At 44.0% G+C, this 19,903-nt stretch overlaps 3 protein-coding genes across 3 annotated transcripts in view; 2 read left to right on the top strand and 1 right to left on the bottom strand.

Annotated features, from left to right (window-relative positions):
- Window positions 1-7,628: 7,628 nt before the first annotated feature.
- LOC135555113 (sodium/bile acid cotransporter 4-like) lies at window positions 7,629-10,418 on the top strand. Its single transcript, XM_064987472.1, has 3 exons — window positions 7,629-8,176; window positions 8,689-8,899; window positions 9,891-10,418. Exons 1-3 carry the CDS (start codon window positions 7,629-7,631, stop codon window positions 10,416-10,418), a joined length of 1,287 nt encoding a protein of 428 aa, XP_064843544.1.
- A 797-nt stretch (window positions 10,419-11,215) lies between these two features.
- Window positions 11,216-12,754, top strand: LOC135556323 (zygote arrest protein 1-like). Its single transcript, XM_064989424.1, has 4 exons — window positions 11,216-11,914; window positions 12,062-12,154; window positions 12,244-12,318; window positions 12,426-12,754. The coding sequence occupies exons 1-4, from the start codon at window positions 11,225-11,227 to the stop codon at window positions 12,567-12,569; spliced, it is 1,002 nt and encodes a 333-aa protein (XP_064845496.1). The 5' UTR covers window positions 11,216-11,224; the 3' UTR covers window positions 12,570-12,754.
- A 264-nt stretch (window positions 12,755-13,018) lies between these two features.
- The window catches only part of LOC135556322 (protein furry homolog-like), a 71,155-nt gene continuing 64,270 nt past the window's right edge, over window positions 13,019-19,903 (bottom strand). The window contains 4 exon segments of the mRNA XM_064989423.1: window positions 13,019-14,915; window positions 15,016-15,209; window positions 16,297-16,407; window positions 19,365-19,382. Coding sequence (XP_064845495.1) covers window positions 14,672-14,915; window positions 15,016-15,209; window positions 16,297-16,407; window positions 19,365-19,382 — 567 coding nt within the window. The 3' untranslated portion in view covers window positions 13,019-14,671.

Here is a 19,903-nt window from a genome sequence, read left to right as displayed (position 1 = left end):
CATTCAAACACTTGTCATTTCAGTCAGGGCCGGCGCCAGAAGGAATCAGTTGATGGGCATATTTTTTTCCACTGTACCTCCCATGTGTGCACGCACTTGTGCAATCAATTTTACACTTTTAAATGGGTGTTATAGTGAACATTATAGGCAGCTCATGAGTTTCAAATTTGGGGAAGCTTACAATTTATCCTACAAATTCTACTGATCTGCGTGCCAGTTATTATTTTATATGTTCATTATTGTGGAACACTTTAATTTCAATAACATTTTGTTGCTCAATAATTGTCATGTGGTTAATCATCAATCTGAAGTAAAATGATAATCTAAACGTTAAAATTCAAATAAAGGAGAGCACCAGCCTCTGCTATATGGACACATTGGTAATGTAAACTGTGATCCATTGGTGGCTAAAGAAATAAGCGCAACTCCGAGATAGCCTATAGGCCAATGGGCAGCACGCCTATAACTTCATCAATTAAGTAAAATATATAGGCCTAAAGCCGACATTAAAACAGTAGAAAACATTTCACAATCTCTCTACTCTGCCTGTCTGCCTCCCTTTCTATCTGTCTTGACTTGAGCGAGGTGCAACATTGTATCAAATTGTCAACTTGCAACATTGTATCAACTAGCCTATTCGGGACAGATGGCTGTTTTCTTTCCTATGGCATTTCCCCTGGAAATATGGAATAATCAGATCATGATACACTACAGTATACAATACCAGTCAAACATTTGGACACACCTACTCATTCAAGGGATTTTCTATGAAAGAATACACATAGAATCATGTAGTAACCAAAAAAATGTGAAATAGCCTTTACACAGCCTGGAGGTGTGTTGGGTCATTGTCCTGTTGAAAACAAATGATATTCCCACTAAGAGCAAACCAGATAAGATGGCGTATCGCTGCAGAATACTGTGGTAGCCATGCTGGTTAAGTGTGCCTTGAATTCCAAATAAATCACTGACAGTGTCACCAGCAAAGCACCCCGACACCATCACACCACCTCCATGCTTCACGGTGGGAACCACACATGCAGAGATAATCCGTTCACCTACACTGCGTCTCACAAAGACACGGTGGTTGGAACCAAAAATCTCAAATGTGGACTCGTCAGACCAAAGGACAGATTTCCAACTGTCTAATGTCCATTGCTCATGTTTCTTGGCCCAAGCAAGTCTCTTCTTATTGCTGTCCTTTAGTAGTGGTTTCTTTGCAGCAATTTGACCATGAAGGCCTGATTGACGCAGTCTCCTCTGAACAGTTGATGTTGAGATGTGTCTGTTACTTGAACTCTGAAGCATTTATTCAGGCTGCAATTTCTGAGGCTGTTAACTCTAATGAATGTATCCTCTGCAGCAGAGGTAACTCTGGGACTTCCTTTCCAGTGGTGGTCCTCATGAGAGACAGTTTTATCATAGCGCTTGTTGGTTTTTGCCACTGCACTTGAAGAAACATTCAAAGTTCTTGATATTTTCCTGATTGACTGACCTTCATGTCTTTAAAGTAATGATGGACTGTCGTTTCTTTGCTTATTTGAGCTGTTCTTGCCATAATATGGACTTGGTCTTTTACCAAATAGGGCTATCTTCTGTATACCACCCCTACCTTGTCACAACACAACGGATAGCCTCAAACGCATTAAGAAGGAAAGAAATTCCACAAATGTACTTTAAACAAGGCACACCTGTTAATTGAAATGCATTCCAGGTGACAACACCATGAAGCTGGTTGAGAGAATGCCAAAAGTGTGCAAAGCTGTTATTTTTACCTTTATTTTACTAGGCAAGTCAGTTAAGAACAAATTCTTATTTTCAATGACGGCCTAGGAACAGTTGGGTTAACTGCCTGTTCAGGGGCAGAACAACAGATTTTGTACCTTGTCAGCTCGGGGATTTGAACTTGCAACCTTTCGGTTACTAGTCCAATGCTCTAACCACTAGGCTACACTGCCGCCCCTTATAAAGGCAAAGGGTGGCTACTGCTCTTGTGGCTGAATGGAAGCAAGTCCCCACAGCAATGTTCCAACATCTAGATGTAAAGTACATCTAGTATAAGCCTTCCCGGAAGAGTGGACGCTAATTTTAACAGCAAAGTGGGGACCAACTCCAGATTAATGCCCATAATTTTGGAATGAGACGTTCGACGAGCAAGTGTCCACATACTTTAGGTCATATTATGTATTTTGCTCTTTCACCCCGAGGCTTGGTGATTATCGAGGCTGGGAGTGTTGGAAGGATTTTTCAAATACTGAGGAACTAATCATTTGCTGCAGTTGATGAATAGAAAAACAGGCTTTGTTGATTTACTGTGTGAGGTGAAGAAAACATTTCTGAGAAACTCAGTTTATTAGCGGTGGACGTGGTGAGTTATGACAATCAGAAATCAGACATTGCCAAATGGGCACTTTCCTACGTTTGCATGCAGGCTATCAAGTAGGCCTACTTCTGTGTATGCTCATGCGTACATGCTCCCTCAAGTTATCAGGAAAGAGAAACCAGACACATGGAGAACTCCAAACAAAATACAATGACAAAACTCGTAATGTTTTCTCACAGGTGTTGCAGGTTGTGAACTCAGCAAACAACATTTCCAGTCTGAGAATGAGAACAGTAGGCCTAAATACACCATTAACAGAAATTAATATAACCAAATGATGGGGGATTAAAGGTACATGTACTAGGTTTTCTGGTGACAGGTAATTTATTTATAAAAAAACATATAAAGGGCAAACAATTCACACAAAGAAACAATGAATGGCAAGAATTGGCAGGAGACAGCTAAACACGTTCTGGAGAGCTGAGTGCATGCATTCTGGAGAGCTGAATGCATGCATTCTGGAGAGCTGAGTGCATGCATTCTGGAGAGCTGAGTGCATGCATTCTGGAGAGCTGAGTGCATGCATTCTGGAGAGCTGAGTGCATGCATTCTGGAGAGCTGAGTGCATGCATTCTGGAGAGCTGAGTGCATGCATTCTGGAGAGCTGAGTGCATGCATTCTGGAGAGCTGAGTGCATGCATTCTGGAGAGCTGAGTGCATGCATTCTGGAGAGCTGAATGCATGCATTCTGGAGAGCTGAGTGCATGCATTCTGGAGAGCTGAGTGCATGCATTCTGGAGAGCTGAGTGCATGCATTCTGGAGAAAGACACTCCTCCCCTTCTTCTTGTCTCAACATTTTAAATTATACTAAACACATTATCTTCACATATATTTTAGATGCTATTCACTAACAGCACAGCTAGACCTACTGCCATGCGCACTACCCAAATTGTGGGTTTACCACTTGTGATAATTTGTGATAATTAAAATAAAATAAAATAAAAAGCTAATGATCCTCTGTGTCTAAATTATGCTCCCTGGTGTAGTATTTTGAATGATTTTATTTAGACAGGAGTAATTATATAATGTTGGCAATATCAATTTACTTTCGGGGAAACTATCATCCTAACATTGCACTATGCACCCGCCCACTTTCCTTTACCAATTCGTTAGAGGCTGAAACCAGGGTTCTGTATATAATGACGAGATGCTAATGTCTCTGCCGTAACAATGGACGTCTTTGTCCAAAAGGCTGGAAGGCAAGTGACGAGTTTAGGTCTGCATATTATGCCCATAGAAACGCATTGGGCTTATTCTGTACAGATTTTGGCGAGAGTGAGCGCTCTCGCTTCCTCTATGCTGAAACTGTCACTGGAGAAAGCATCCGGGCGAGCGAAACAGCGTCCCTCTGTAGTCCATGTATCTGTTGCCATATGTCGTCTCATTCGGGAAACCTTCATATTTCTATTGCACAATCTGTACGCTTCAATTTTGCAGATTGAATAGAGCCTCAAGTCATCTGTAGTGTTTCAGTTAATTTCCTGCTCCTGACAGGTCCTGCATTATGTGCCAGCACAATATACATGTACTGTATGTGTAAAGTAGGCTGCTTCTGTCCCCGTTATAAGGCGACTTGAAGCTCCATAGGTTACCATTCAATTAGGCTTTGGGGGGAAACTGCTCCATCTGACAGCGTTCCATGTGAGATTAATTTAGTCATGGGTAACTGCATACCTGGAGTGAGTCTGAAAAACTTAAATTCTTGTTAATCTAACTGCACTGTCCAATTTACAGTAGCTATTACAGTGAATGAATACCATGCTATTGTTTGAGGAGAGTGCACAATTATAAAATGCATTAATAAACCAATTAGGCACATCTGGGCAGTATTGATACAATGTTTTGAACAGATATACAATGGTTCATTGGATCAGTCTAAAAAGTTTCACATAGACTGCTAGTGGGCAAAATCTAAATTGCGCCTGGGCTAGAATAATACATTATGGCCTTTCTCTTGCATTTCAAAGATGATTGTACAAAAAAAACACGTTTTTTCTTAATATGAACTTTTACCAGATGTAATATGTTATATTCTCCTACATTTATTTCACATTTCCACAAACTTCAAAGTGTTTCCTTTCAAATGGTATCAGGAATATGCAAATCCTTGTATCAGGTCCTGAGTTACAGGCAGTTAGATTTGGGTATGTCATTTTAGGCAAAAACATTTTTTTAAGAGTTGGGTCCTTAAACGTTTTTTAAGTTGGTCCACTCTGGACTCCAAAGGCAACAAGCCCATCTCCCGGAAGTCCTGTACCCCAATGTGCGTCCTAGGGGGGACATTCAGCATATACAGCACCTGATTACATTATTTTGCATGACCTGCATTCTCTTTTTCAGCTTTTTTGATAGCCCACTATACCAAGCAGAGCAGGATTTATCACAATGACACTGAATCAAGGTTGAGACAAGCAGTTTCTTAACTTTGATGTTAAATTATCTAGTGCTACGATATAAAAATGTATATTTGTTTGCCATTTTAGAAATAATTTTTAGCAGCAATCAGGTCTCCAGAAAGGGATTGATCTAGGGACACACCAAGATAAGATACACTTGTTTTAGATTCAATCTCCTTGCCTGCACAGTTTACCTTTATCTTGTCAGCCCTAAGCAATCTATGTTTTTTTCCAAACAAAATCAATTAAGTTTTTCCCAAATGTAGTGACAATTTGTTGTCAGTCAACCAATCTCTAAAAAATGCAATTCCTTACTCAGGGTCTCCTCTAGTCAATATAACTATTTGTTCAGCACTTTTGAAATGTACAGCAACAGAAGATGGGCCGTTCTTACAGTATTCTCCCTGTACACCAAACCAGAACTTTAAGATAAATAAAGGGGGCATATAAGCGGGCAATGAAAGCTCTTACAATATTTGATGATTACATTTATCTAAAACAGGCTATAGAATACATGTGCACTACCAAGTCAGAACAGGACTCTAAGTTATTTATAGGGAAATGGACCAAATTATTAGGGTGAGGCACATGGGCTAATAACAGCTTACTACACAACATACACTTGGTATTACTTTCAAGCTACAGTATGCATATATCCTTGGCATATTACATCATTTATGCAAGACATTTGGATTTATGCAAGACATTTGGATTCCCCTTGTTCTGTGTTCGTTTGAACAGGAAGGTGATGCAAACTTTGTCATCCAAGTCTGGCATTCTCTGGATTTATGGTGCTTTCAAGACAACTGGGAACTCAATAAAAAAACAAAGTTGAATCATAATGTCATGTATCTCCAGGTCGGAGCTCTAGAAAGAGGTCAGAGGTTGTTTTTTTTGTTTTTTTTACACCTTTTTCTCTCCAATTTCGTGGTATCCAATTGGTAGTTACAGCCTTGTCTCATCGCTGCACTCCCGTATGGACTCGGGAGAGGCGAAGGTCAAGAGTCATGCTTCCTCCGAAACACAACCCAACCAAGCCGCACTGCTTCATGACAATGCCCACTTAACCTGGAAGCCAGCCGCTCCAATGTGTAAGAGGAAACACCATGCACCTGTCGACCATGTCAGCATGCACTATGCCCGGCCCGCCACAGGAGTCACCAAACCCTCCCCTAACCTGGACGATGCTGGGCCAATTGTGCTCTGCCCCATGGGTCTCCTGGTCTCGGCCTGCTGTGACAAAGCCTGGACTCGACCCAGAATCTCTAGCGGCACGGCTCGCACTGCAATGCAGTGCCTTAGACCACTACATCACTCGGGAGGCGAGGTCAGAGTTGCCGAGTTGGAATTTTGAGTTGGATGACCGTTCAAAACGTATTTTCCTCAGTCAGAGCTCGTTTTTTCCCAAGTTCCCATTTGTCTTGGACTCACTGGAGTTTGAGATTTACCCAGTTTCCAGTTGTTTTGAATGAGGCTGCCCCACCACCACAGAAAGCACCGGGTTAGGCTGAAACGACAACATTTTGGAGCTGCCTTACTCTTTGTTTGCTGCATTTTTAACTCAATGATTTTAAAAAGTACATTGTTTGCAAACTGATATGTGACACATATTAATGTCAAAATAACATGCAAAACATGTAATATATATATGTGTATATATATTTATATTATTATATATGTTTTATTATATTATATTTTTTTCCCCCCACCTGCCCTGAATGACGTGTGGTCACTGCTGCCACGTTAATTCTCATAACCTGCTATGTTAGTTCTCCTAACCGTCCACATTAATTATCCTAACCGGTTTAACTAAAACACTACAAGGAAGCCGCAAGCAGCCACACAAAACTGTCTTGAGTGACAACCAATCTGCCCAATTAGCTGTTATGTTTCCATACACCCACTTATATTGATCCTCCAATTTATTTCGCACGCCCACTTTCAGACACTCCACGTATGCAATTACCCACGCTGGATTGATTTGGCGGGGAAAGATGGTCCTCTCTAACCGGGAATTGTCATTTAATTAATGGTTTCATTCGTTTAATGGCATGACTTGGAAGTGGCCAGTTTGAAAACAGCAGGTCAGTCCGATTCAGAAAGATCTGTGAGATAACGCCTACAAATAACTCTGAGACGTACGCAGGTTTATGGTGATTACTTCAAAACTGTCAATCCAATTCACGAAAGATCGAAATAGCACAGAGAAGAAAAGAAACGTGCCCGCGGTAAATGAATGTATATAAAGAGCATCCCAGTTTCCCTGTTTGCCTACTCAACCTAAACATTTCAAGTCATTAGAACTGTGCACTTGTCACAGTAAACTACAGCCAGGCACTTATTAAAAATATGGATGTATTGTTCGAAAGTAATATTACCCAAATTAGGTGTTCCAACCCGATACATATTTTAATATACTATAACACAGAGAAAACTGTGTGATATACATTTTCCAATGCGATGAATAAAGGCGTTTTCTTCTGTGCACGAGCTCAATATAAAAGCCCTGCAGGGGTGATCGAGCCCATCACCCCTGATATGAATTCTCCAGAGATGATGAGCAGACTCCCCCGCCTTGAGCAACTTGCGTCTTTCTGGAATGCTGGCGCGTGTGTCAGCTGTGAGCCAATCCGTGGCCCCAAACGTCACTATGTGGGTCTCATGGTCTGTGTTTAAAACGGAGAAATGCTCTGATGCACGGCATTCTCTAACCCTTTGAGCCTCGAGTTTATTCCTCTGTCATTGGTGACAGGGCGCAATGACGATGCACCGCTAGGGGCCACAGTTTACGCACTGACACTTTCAGGTGGACACCGACTGTGGAGAGCATCTGTACCCTGGTAAGGCGATGGAGAACTCAAGCGTGGTGGTCACTGATGTTCCAACTGCTGGCCTAACAGAATTCCTCAACTTCACCATGAATGACACCATCTCCCGACTCTACGAAGGGTTCACAGATGAGCTCGCCATGACAGAATTACGCGTAACGAACGACCCGGGATCTCTGAAAGTCAACACTCTAAGGACTGCGTTTGCTGCTGGGCTTCGGGCTAAGCTGCCACCGACGGAACCTGCTCACTTGGTGGTTGCTTTTTGGGATTCCCCGCTAAGTCACGGAATCAATGTGTTTGTAGGGATTGTCTTGTGTTTCACCATGCTGGGCCTAGGGTGTACGGTAGATGTGAGTCAGCTTGGGGAACATATCCGCAGACCCATCGGGGTTCTGCTGGCGCTAGTGTGCCAGTTTGTTATCATGCCCCTGGTCGCCTTCCTGCTTGCTTTGGCATTCTCTCTCGACGATGTGGCGGCTATGGCCGTGCTACTGTGTGGCTGCTGTCCAGGAGGAAACCTATCTAACATCATGTCGTTATTAGTGAACGGGGAGATGAATCTGAGGTAACTAAAGGAACGAATACAACTATCCCCCACCTTTCCAAGTGAACTATAAAACGCAAATAAAATTATCTCAATTTATACCCTACTTGGATGAATGGAAACCTAAACCTATATGAATTGATACATTGTCTGATATTGCACTTTATTCACGATGCATATAACTCGAAGTTTAGGCACACGTAGGCTATTACTTGGATTTTACGCATATTGGTAGAATTTTACGCATGACAATTCAAATGGAATTTTACGCATGACAATTCAAATGGAATTTTACGCACAGTCGTATCTCCAGCATAGCATACTGTTGGGACTTGTGGTCCAGATTTTCAAAAAAGATGGATTTGAACACATCTTAATTTATTAAATAGAACTTGATGCCATTATTTGAGGACCTATCACTTAATATTCGTCCACCATTCTAAAAAGTCATATTAATGTACTGGTCACTGCTTTTGGGGACTCGAATAAAGTTAATGTGATGGTGTGATTCACTTTTGTCTGTCTCTTTTCAGCATCATCATGACCATTTCCTCCACGGTCCTAGCGCTGGTTCTGATGCCTCTATGTCTGTGGATATATAGCCGCGCCTGGATCAACACCCCGGTGGTCAACCTGATGCCGTTCGGCGCGATCATCCTCACCCTCTGTAGCACGCTCATCCCAATTGGCCTGGGGGTTGTGCTCCGGTACCGTTACAACCGGGCGGCGGACATCGTTTTAAAGGTATACAGGGCGGCCTCAAATAACGGTCCGGTATAGAGGAAGGTTTGGAGATGGGTTGACTGGTTCATTGTGAGATTGAGAGCACTTGGCACATACTTTAGACAGACAGTGAAAAGCTGGTTTGTTATGTTCCCCTGCCCTTTTCCTTTTTATAGTTTAGTTTAGAAATGTGATATTACACGAAATTCATCAATAAAATGTATTAGACCTAGGTACTATATAAAGAATACAAATGTAAGATTACCTCAATCACTTCCTGATTCTAAGTGTCTCATTAAGAATGACATACAAGACTAAAATAGTACATGTTATGATTAAACAGGGTACTTTTGCTAGTAAAATAAATCAACATTTTTGTAAAAGTCAATTGTGGATCTTTTGACTTTAGAATTTCTAGTGTGACATTGTACCCATTGAGTCATTTTTTTTATGTCTAGCTTTTAGTGCCGACAAAAGCCTGCCCACATTGCACAATGACGTCAGAGGCAGAGTACATTTTACATTTACATTTAAGTCATTTAGCAGATGCTCTTATCCAGAGCGACTTACAAATTGGTGAATTCACCTTCTGACATCCAGTGGAACAGCCACTTTACAATAGTGCATCTAAATCATTTAAGGGGGGGGGGTGAGAAGGATTACTTATCCTATCCTATCCGAGTACTGTCAGGGAGAGCCCCTCGGCCCCTCCCTTTCAGATGAATGTATCTAAAGGCAGCTCAGACAGGAGAGGGAGGGGCACGAGATGTGTGACAGAGTCATAGAACTGGATGATAGATCCACAGAGGGGAAAGGATGCAAGAAACAACATCGATTCAAGTGGACCTTTCTCACTTGTGGCTTTCCCTTGCTCCTTAATAATACTGGTTCTGTTTGAATATCCTGAAAATGCCTCCATTGTTTCTTCCCTCTACCCTTTTAAAACAACCTGGATGTAGAGAATGTCGATGTCATAAAACCTGTGTTGATTCCGTGCTGTTTGTTTCCCCAGTTGTCTCTGTGGTCTCTGCTGGTGACCCTGGTGATGCTGTTCATCATGACGGGGGCCATGTTGGGGCCAGAGCTGCTGGCCACCATCCCTCCGTCTGTCTATGTGGTGGCTGTCCTGATGCCTGCCTGTGGCTACGCCGCAGGCTACGGCCTGGCCACCCTCTTCGATCTCCCGCCCAACATCCGCAGGACCGTGTCCCTGGAGACCGGGTGCCAGAACGTGCAGCTCTGCACAGCCATCCTGAAGATGGCCTTTCCACCACAGCTGATGGGGGGCATGTATATGTTCCCTCTGCTCTACGCCCTCTTCCAGGCCGCCGAGGCCGGCATCATCATCCTGGCCTACCGGATGTACAGGAAAGAGGTTTTACACAAACCAGACACAATCCCACCAGGGGACAACAGAGATATTGGATATAATAGGTTTGAAGACGAGGATATGGGTTTTGACACTTCTTACGGGGCGGTCACCACGAGTGACCCAAATCTCATCATGCTGGAGCCTTGTCCTGACTCTACTCCTGTTTAGTGCGCATGAGACGACGGCCCACCATGGGCGGAGTGGCGCATAAAGACATTCAGGTTCGCTCATGACGTCACTATCAAAAAAAATCCCGAAGGGCAGAAACTCTATGGGTGTGTCTCATGACAGGACAGAAGACTGCAACTATTTATGAAGTGAGGGAATGATACAAAATATATTTGAAACAATTCATAAGACCATAAAAACAATTATGAACAGGTTCATAGAAGTAAAAAAGCATATCTGAGCTTACTTCAACATCTTGTGTATGAATCAAAATGGCTGTGAAAATGGATTTCATAAAATATATTCATCCACTCTCGCATCACTGATGCAGGACAACAGCGGTTTACCAAATGTATCATCTCACTTGCTTGTAAAGTCAAACATGATCATGAGCTACATAGCTAACATTATCAATGATTGTTTTGCATTCAAAGCAAGTATTCAAGTCGAAGGGTACATGTTTTGGTGCCTATAGTTTCAGTTCAAGAAGAAAAATCATGCAGTACAATTCTTCAACAAAACCTAACTACTCCATATCACCATATATGTACGATGACAACCCGTCTGTAAAATATACAATTGTGTATATGTTTATCAATGTATATTAAAATATATATGATATAGGAAAAATAAAATATCTACTGACACTTCTGCATTCTGTAATCTTGCGGAGTTCCGTTATATTGGCGGATTGGTCTTGGAGGCCAATTTAGGAGGACTGCCACACCTGCGTACAATTAATGAAATCGTGTCTCGTCAATCTATTTAAATCGGCAAACCAAATAACCCAAGTTGGCTGAGAAAAAATGGCTACATATGTAGACGAGTCGATCGACAGTTATTTCTATTCATCTTACAACCCTTATTCTGGCAGGTATCCCAAACCAAAAGGTGCGGGCTGGAGAAACAATTATTTGGCAAACTATGTGGCTACAGAGGACTATTTTGATAACCACCAGCGCGCGCAACTTAAATCCATCTTGTCTCAAATAAACCCCAATCTTACACCGAGGCTACGGAAAGCAAATACCAAAGATGTCGCTGTGCAGGTCAACCCGAAGAAGGATGTCTCCGTGCAGTGCTCCCTCGGCCCAAGGACTCTCATGACCGGAAAGCGAGACGCTTTGCGCAAGAGGAAACAGGAGGCCCAGGCACCCGGTAGCCCTGCGGGTAGTCCAGGCAGCTCCGTGGGAGGCGTGCTCTACCCTCGCACACTGGCCGTCTACTCGCCTGTCGCTTCTAGGAGACTTGCATATTTTCTAGAAGACGACAAAGGGGGACCGAGTGAAGCACAGACCGGTGACCCACCTGAAACCGTGAAGGCCGGGAAAAAGAATAAAGGCGAAAAGTCTGCAGAGGACAGAACAGAAAAGGCAAAGGACGAAAAGACTGGGCCAGGTAAAAAAACTAGTAAGAAGACTGACCGGTCAGTTACGACCGAGGATGTCAAAGCCGATCAGGATGGATCGGAAGTCAAGACCCGCGTGAGGTTTCAGGTGAGCCCCACACGTTGACGGTAGTTTAGTCGGCCAGTCTGAAAGACTCAAAATAAACATTTGACATGTGAGTAATTGTAAAGGTGGCTGTGTAGACCAAGATGCTCTATGTAATTCGCATTCTGACTAGACTCGATGCCTTCCTAGTTTCTGGAGCAGAAGTATGGGTACTATCACTGCAGAGACTGCAACCTGCGTTGGGAGAGCGCATATGTTTGGTGCGTCCAAGGAACGAGCAAGGTATAGTAAACTGGTCCATTCAATCCCTGGCGTATGACTACTGCTGCTACTCTGGTAGTGCCTCTTATCAAGTACTGTCTCCGTTTCAGGTCTACTTCAAGCAGTTCTGTAGAACGTGCCAGAAGTCCTTCAATCCTTACCGAGTGGAGGACATCACCTGCCAGGTTAAGGATCTAGGCTTCTGTACTATACTGTACATTGTTAAACTGACAAAGCATGACTTGACACTACACTTGGGTCCTCCACTTAACCATGTCCTCTGTCTCCACAGACTTGCAACAAGTCACGCTGCGTGTGCGAAGTGACCCCTCGCCACATTGACCCCAAACGCCCCCACAGACAGGATCTGTGTGGCAGGTGTAAGGGCAAGCGGCTCTCCTGTGACCGCACCTTCAGTTTCAAATACATCATCTAGCAGGAACCTGCACATGAACTGTCACATCTAAGTCCTGCAGCCCAGAGAAGCCCCTGTGCACATTTTAAAGAGGCTCTGGGCTAGAGGAGAATAATTTTGGATTTCATTATTTTCTGTTATGCCTTTATTTTCATTATGATAGCGATTGCAGGAAAACACTTCTGAATGTGAAATAAAGTGGCAATACTCAGCAGTCTACATTCTCTGGTATTTTTCTCTCCCTGTCTAGCATGGCTTGTCAGTGGTTCAGACGTTAATCACTATGCACATGACCTGTTACTGAGGATGGCCTGACTAGCCAGCCATTGAGTGAGGTTACTGGAGCTCAATGCAGATGTAATTTTGCTAGGACTGTCTGGTCTCATGAACCTGGACTTGTTCTTAGGTTTGACTTTTCAATGGAAATAATGTCTGCAATGGGCCTTTAAATAACAATAGTCAAACATTCATATGATCAAGTTTTTATTTATCCAGAGAGAAGGCTTGGTATGTGAGATGACAAAAAAAATATTGGTAATGCATCCCTACAATTAAAAACAATTTTCCAGGAAAATCTGTTAAATAACTAAGATCAGCATTCAAATGCAACAGACAAGTTCTGTGAGGAATGAGTACAGTGATCGTTTACAATGTGCCATGACAAGTTTCCTGCAACACTGACATCAAGCAGTGCCTTTTCAGAAGCATAAGCAGAGCCTTAATGGCAGCAGTTTCCCCTCAGAACATAGGGCCGTGGCACACCATCAGTGCAGCCAACATGGATAAACACAGGCCTCAGTTTCCCCTCATGTCTTTTTAGAGGAGCCTGTTCCAGGGCCAACATGGAGATCACAGTGGAGAGAAGGAATGCATAGGACTGGGCTTGGTTGGGCTGTGGCAGTCCAACAGGAAGCAGAATCTATGCTAGCTAGCGCCTTTAACCAGTTCCAATTTACTCTGACCCACAATCCCCACCAGGCAGGCCAATCTTTGGGAAATGTTAAAGTTCGTGTGACAGGATTATAATAGTGGAGTGGGTCATTAGTGACTCAATATCAGCTATCTTTCTCACATCAGCTTCATACATCCTATTCGGATTAACAGTGCAACAAAAGTACAAGGGGAAAATACTGGTTTTACATTTTCTAAAATATATACAGAGTAAAATAAGTTAGATGTTTACATAATGAGTTGTAGCCAGTCTGCACTTCTGTGCAATTATATGCATTTGTGTATACAAGAATATATACCACACAGCCTAAAGTCTCTACAGGCAGCTACTGATTTGGTTACAGAGTTGAGTTTCATTAGAAGACTTGCTGAAGATGATGCTATTCTCCAACGCAGGTGAATAAACAGATCAATTTATATTTTCCAGTCCCTAAGGGAAGGGGGACTCAGCTCCCCTAGGATTACAATTACATGTTAAATACCCTAACATTTACAACCTAGGATGTTAGCTCTAATAAAAAATAGTACATTTCTCAAAAAATATTATTGCAGTGCTTCTCTCTTTCAAGCATGCTTTTGAAAACTTTTTTTTTCTTTGTTTTTGTGTTTGTTTATGAATCTTGACAAGGACTGCCCTGTCCTCTCACAAAGCCATCCGGTTTCCTTCCGGACCGACTCCCAAGGCGCCCATGCTCCAACTCCTCTGCTACAAGAACACCACATCTCCCTGACCAAACCTCATACCCCAACCAGTCTCCTGACTGGGGCTGAGGAGGCAACTGGCCAATATGGGAGACCCATCAGGTCATTTCCGCCAAAACGCTTCCAGTTTAGCATCATCATCCCCATTGTCTCCTTCCTACTTCTCGCTCCTGGGCCAGTCTTCACCAGTCACATAATACCCCAACTTATTGCAGCTGAATTTGGCAAGGTGGCTTATTCTGGGAAAACAGATACGAGCTTTTAAAGTATTTTATATATGTAATATATATTAATATGAGTCACAGCTATTCCCACACATCCTTTAGCCCTTATTAGGTGCAGTCTCTTCTGTCCTCCCCAAACACACGTCACTGTCTCCCCAGCCTCCAGAGCAGATGGAAGCTGCGAGTGGTACAGGAGAGGTCTGCTGCAGTCCAGTCTAGACTAGTCTAGTCTTTGGGCCTGAAGGATCACAGTCCAGTGCTGACCACTGTGGTCTGGGGGGCCTGGCAGGTTTGGGCCTGGCTCAGAGCCTCTCTGATCTGCAGGTTGAGCTCCATGAGGCGCCCGCTGGCCTGGGACAGGTCCCTGCTGGGCCCCACCACGGCCAGGCAGCCTGTCTGGCCCAGCGTCTGGTGACGGAAGTAGATGTGCAGGAGTGTCTGGACCGCGTCGTCTGACTCGTTCCCAAAGATGTCGTTAGGCCACAGAGACCTAGTGGAGGAGAGGGAGGAGGAAGAAAGCATCAGGACAGAAGTCTATACATCGAGGAATAGGTGGAGGGTAGAAAAGATGTAGTCCTTTGTTTCTTTACCTGAAGGTTTTGACCTGTGTGAGGGCAGAGCCAAAGTCTCTGGCTCTCAGGGTCTCAATCAGTGATTGGATGGCTGTCTCCGTACTGGTCTGGGAGGCATCCGACACGCCCACATCCTCCTGCCCATCAACCCCCGACTCCACCTGCTTCAAACAGCTCTCAAGGATGGCCAGCTCTTCTGACATGTTGGTCACCTTGGAGACACACAAAAAAGGTCAGATAACCACAGAGATAATCTCACGTGTATTTGGGCACGTGCAAGACTTGTCTAGAAAGTCAATGAAGCAATGCAATTAGTATTGATGTGATTAATTGAAATATCTGACCTCATCTCTCCATGTGAGAAATGATTCACTCTCATTCAAGGGATTTAATGAGATTTATCTCCAGTAAAAAGCTATAAGACAGCAGGGCTAGACAGCAGCAGAACCACTAGATAGGGACTGAGAGAGTGCCTGACTGTCACTATGTCTGAGTGCTTGTATGTCTGGTCGGCAAAATTGTGTGAGAGCGCGTGAGAGAAAGAGCATATACGTGGAGGTATCTTGGAGAACGTTTATATCTTTTCTCCGGGGCACATTTGTACATTGTCATCTACAAAAGCGGCTCATGACTTTTGACTTTTGCCGTTACAGTATCTTTCATTTCAAAAAGCATAAGCCTGCCCATTCACCCACTGAATGGCAGGCACACAATCCATGTCTCAAGGCTTAAAAATCCTTCTTTAACCAGTCTCATCCCCTTCATCTACACTGATTGGAGTGGATTTACAAAGTGACATCAATAAGAGATCATAGCTTTAACTTGAATTTACCTGGGCAGTCTGTCATGGAAAGAGCGGGTGTTCCTAATGTTTTGTACACTCAGTGTATATACACAGGAAGCAAGTGAGTTTAATTGAGCGTGTGCGTAGTCACTGCTTGTTTTCCTTTCAGGGAAGATGTGGGAAAATGCAGGGGGCCTCAATGTCTCAAGCTTTCCTGAAACCAACCTGAAGTCCAATTAAAGAGCTCATTGGGAAAGGGAAATCAACGAACACACCCTCTCTGTGTTGACCTAGCACACACAATGGTGCGTGTGACGTGAAACACTCCAAGTGTGCTTGAGTGGGTGACAAGCAATATTTCTTCTTGGCATGTAAATAAATGACACAACTAACCCCTATTAACACAGCCTAGAACTGTATTCATGCTGCCCTTCTGTACCACCCACATGGAGTGTCCCACCACACAGGCCCTGTTCAGTAAAGTGTTTGGGGGCAAACCCCTTGCTCTGTCTCACCTCTGCCTCTCTCTTGATGGTGTCCACATGACTGATGAGTTTGCAGTAGGCCTGGAAGAGCAGCAGCAGCTGGAAGTGCAGTTTGTAGAGCCTGCGACACAGCTCCAGCTCCTACAGAGAGAGAGCAGAGACAGTAACACACCAGCCACACCAGGTCATAATGGTCACATGATCAGACGGACGGATATCCTGGGTTAGAGACTAATGGGGGAGGAGATGAAAGGGTTAACAAGGCGCGGAGCGACGTCCCTACAGCAGGGGTCTCCAACCTTTTCTACCATGAGTTACTTAAAAAACATTTAAACGTTGCAAGCTACTTCTTTTGAGCTTTCAAATAGGCACTTTCTTCTCTTCTCCCCCCGCAGCTCTTCCCCGAGTCCTTAGTGTACAAGAAAAAGTAGTGCACGGTGTTCTGTCAATACACCTTTGGAGTATAAACAACTCCACGGGGGGCCCTATAAAATCTGTGATTTCTTTCCCAAATTATGTTCTGTTTGATTTATAGATATATATATATATATATCCCCCCCTTAAATTGATGTTCTGCATCGATGTCAATGCTTAAATCACATCAGAAAACCGTTTTTGGGGGGGGGGGGCTGGAAGATAAATAAATAAAAAAGTGTAATTGCCCTTTACTTGCGCATCTGGCCCTTTACTTGCGCATCTGGCCCTTTACTTGTGCATCTGGCCCTTTACTTGCGCATCTGGTGTGATTTCTAATGTGCCAGTCTAGTGATGGTTCTGTACTGCTGCTGCTCATTTCATGATAATGTTTGCAAATAACAGATACAAATGATATACAGTACTTCATGATATACTTATGCCAGACAAGCCTACTTTGCAGATAACATTTAATTGAGACATTTTGGGGGAAGTATTTGTCAACCCACGAGACTTGCCACATCAACTACCTAAACGCGGAGTGATAGACAAACTCCCGCACCACAAAGAAAGGGTCAATATTGTTGGAACTTAATTGGCAGATAGGTTTGGCTTTTCAAGCAAATAGTAGCTAACCAGGAGTGGGACAATGTCAATGTTGCGTTGGTTAGATAGTAGCTGGGAGCTTGCGGTGTCTGATACTAGTGAGATTTGATTATGACAGTTTGCGGCAGGACGCGTGAAAATTGCATGTATCAAAAGTATGTGGACACCTGCTCGTGGAACAGCTCAAATCATGGGCATTAATATGGAGTTGGTCACACCTTTGCTCCAATAAACAGCCTTCACTCTTATGGGAAGGGTTTCCACTAGATGTTGGAACATTGCTGCGGGGACTTGCTTCCATTCAGCCACAAGATTATTAGTGAGGACGGGCACTGATGTTGGGAGATTAAGTCTGGCTCGCAGTCTGTATTCCAATTCATCCCAAAGGTGTTAGATGGGGTTGAGGTCAAGGCTCTGTGTAGGCCAGACAAGTTCTTCCACACTGGTCTAGACAAGCCATTCCTGTATGGTCCTCGCTTTGTGCACAGGGGCATTGTCATGCTGTTGCCACAATGTTGGAAGCACAGAATCATCTAGAATGTCACTGTGTGCTGTAGCTTTAAATTTCCCTTCACTGGAACTAAGGGGCCTGAACCATGAAAAACAACCCCAGACCAGTATTCCTCCTCCACCAAACTTAACAGATGGCACTATGCATTTGGGCAGGTTCCATTCTCCTGGCATCTGCCAAACCTCGATTTGTCAGTTGGCCTGCCAGATGGTGAAGCGTGATTCATCACTCCAGAGAAAACGTTTCCACTGCTCCAGAGTCCAATGGCGGTGAGCTTTACACAACTCCAGCCAACGCTTGGCATTGCACATGGTGATCTTAGGCTTGTGTGCGGATGCTCGGCCATGGACAGCCATTTCATGAAGCTCCCGACGAACCGTTATTGTGCTGACGTTGCTACTCGAGGCAGTTTGCAACTGAGTACCCACAATTATTATATATATATATTTTACACACTACGTGCTTCAGCACTCCCGTTCTGTGAGCTTGTGTGGCCTACCACTTCGCAGCTGAGCCGTTGTTGCTCCTAGACGCTTCCACTTCACAATAACAGCAGTTCACCGGGGCAGCTCTAGCAGGGCAGAAATTTGACGAACTGACTTGTTGGAAAGGTGGCATTCTATGACGGTGCCACGTTGAAAGTCACTGAGCTCTTCAGTAAGGCCATTCTACTGCCAATATTTGTCTATGGAGATTGCATGCCGATGTGCCTGATAAACACCTGTCAGCAACGGAAGTGACTGAAATAGCCGAATCCACTAATTTGAAGGGGTGTCCACATACTTTTGCATATACAGTGTACTTTCAGAATTGTTTGGCGAGCTACTCATCGGTGGGCTGAAATCGACTTGTTGGAGACCCCTGCCCTAAAGAGAACCGACAGGCCTAGGTTAAGGTCTAGCCCTATTAACTAGCTACTAACCAATCAGAGGTTGGTATCATTATTAGCCATGGAGGACTGGCTTATACAAAGACCATCACCACCTGTCTGTCACGACCCCTATGGATAAGGTCCGTCCAACCACAGAGGTAAACCGACCAAATATGTTACTGGAATGATCAAAACATTCTCTCTAATGCAGGAAACATGGAAGAGAATGGGAATTTGAACAGATATGGAAATGGTGCAATAAGCATGCAAAATGAAGGTAGACTAAACATGGCTTCACAGCTCTCTCCCCATCCTCTTCCCCTCCCCGTAACCCAGGGCAACATCCCCTCCCAAATCAGGCAGACAACTACCACAATCATGATTTCATTTGCGCAATTTTACATCTGCTGTGTAAATCAGTAGGGATGAGGGAGGGGTTAAGACATTGACAAGATTATTCAGCCAAGGCGAAGCCAAAAGTAGAGCATATATCTGCATACATGCCAATGATGAGAAACAGTAGGCTTGGGGAAATTATTTAGATATATGAGAGAGAGATGGAGTCAGAGTGGGAGGGCCCAGGCCTTGGTTGGTTGACGACTGCGGCAGGTACCCGCGGAGAGGGATGAGATGGTCAGTGTGTAGTCCGGACATCATGATTATATTGGAGTCTAGAATACTTAGAGAACCACTTACTGCTAGTTTTTCCATTTGCTAAGCAAGAGGGTGAGCAGGTCACAAAAACAAACAAACAAAACAGGAAGAGAGAAAGACCAAGAATTAGTGAGCCTTCACATCGCAACCCTGATACAGTGACCTGACAGACGAGGAGGGGAGGGGTAACAACCCCTCCATCATAACGCCTATTCCCAGGTCAGGGGGAGGCTTAGTCCCAACAGTGGTTCTCAGATAACACAGCGCACATTAGCTGGTCTAGGATCAGTGTGTTCAAGTCAAAGCAGTGTATAAATACAGAGATGGTAAAAAGAGAGCAGGATATAGACAGAGCGAGCCAAGAGGGGGAGAAGAGCGAGCCAAGAGGGGGAGAAGAGCGAGCCAAGAGGGGGAGAAGAGCGAGCCAAGAGGGGGAGAAGAGAGAGCCAAGAGGGAGAGAAGAGAGAGCCAAGAGGGGGAGAAGAGAGAGCCAAGAGGGGGAGAAGAGAGAGCCAAGAGGGGGAGAAGAGAGCATTAAGTAGAAGAGAGCAGCGAATGAATATGTGCCTCTCTGCTGATGA

The sequence above is a fragment of the Oncorhynchus masou genome, chromosome 15 (assembly GCF_036934945.1).
Source record: "Oncorhynchus masou masou isolate Uvic2021 chromosome 15, UVic_Omas_1.1, whole genome shotgun sequence".
Lineage (NCBI taxonomy): Eukaryota > Metazoa > Chordata > Actinopteri > Salmoniformes > Salmonidae > Oncorhynchus > Oncorhynchus masou.
The sequence above is the reverse complement of the archived record's forward strand: the minus strand, read 5'-3'. Positions and strand labels throughout refer to the sequence as shown.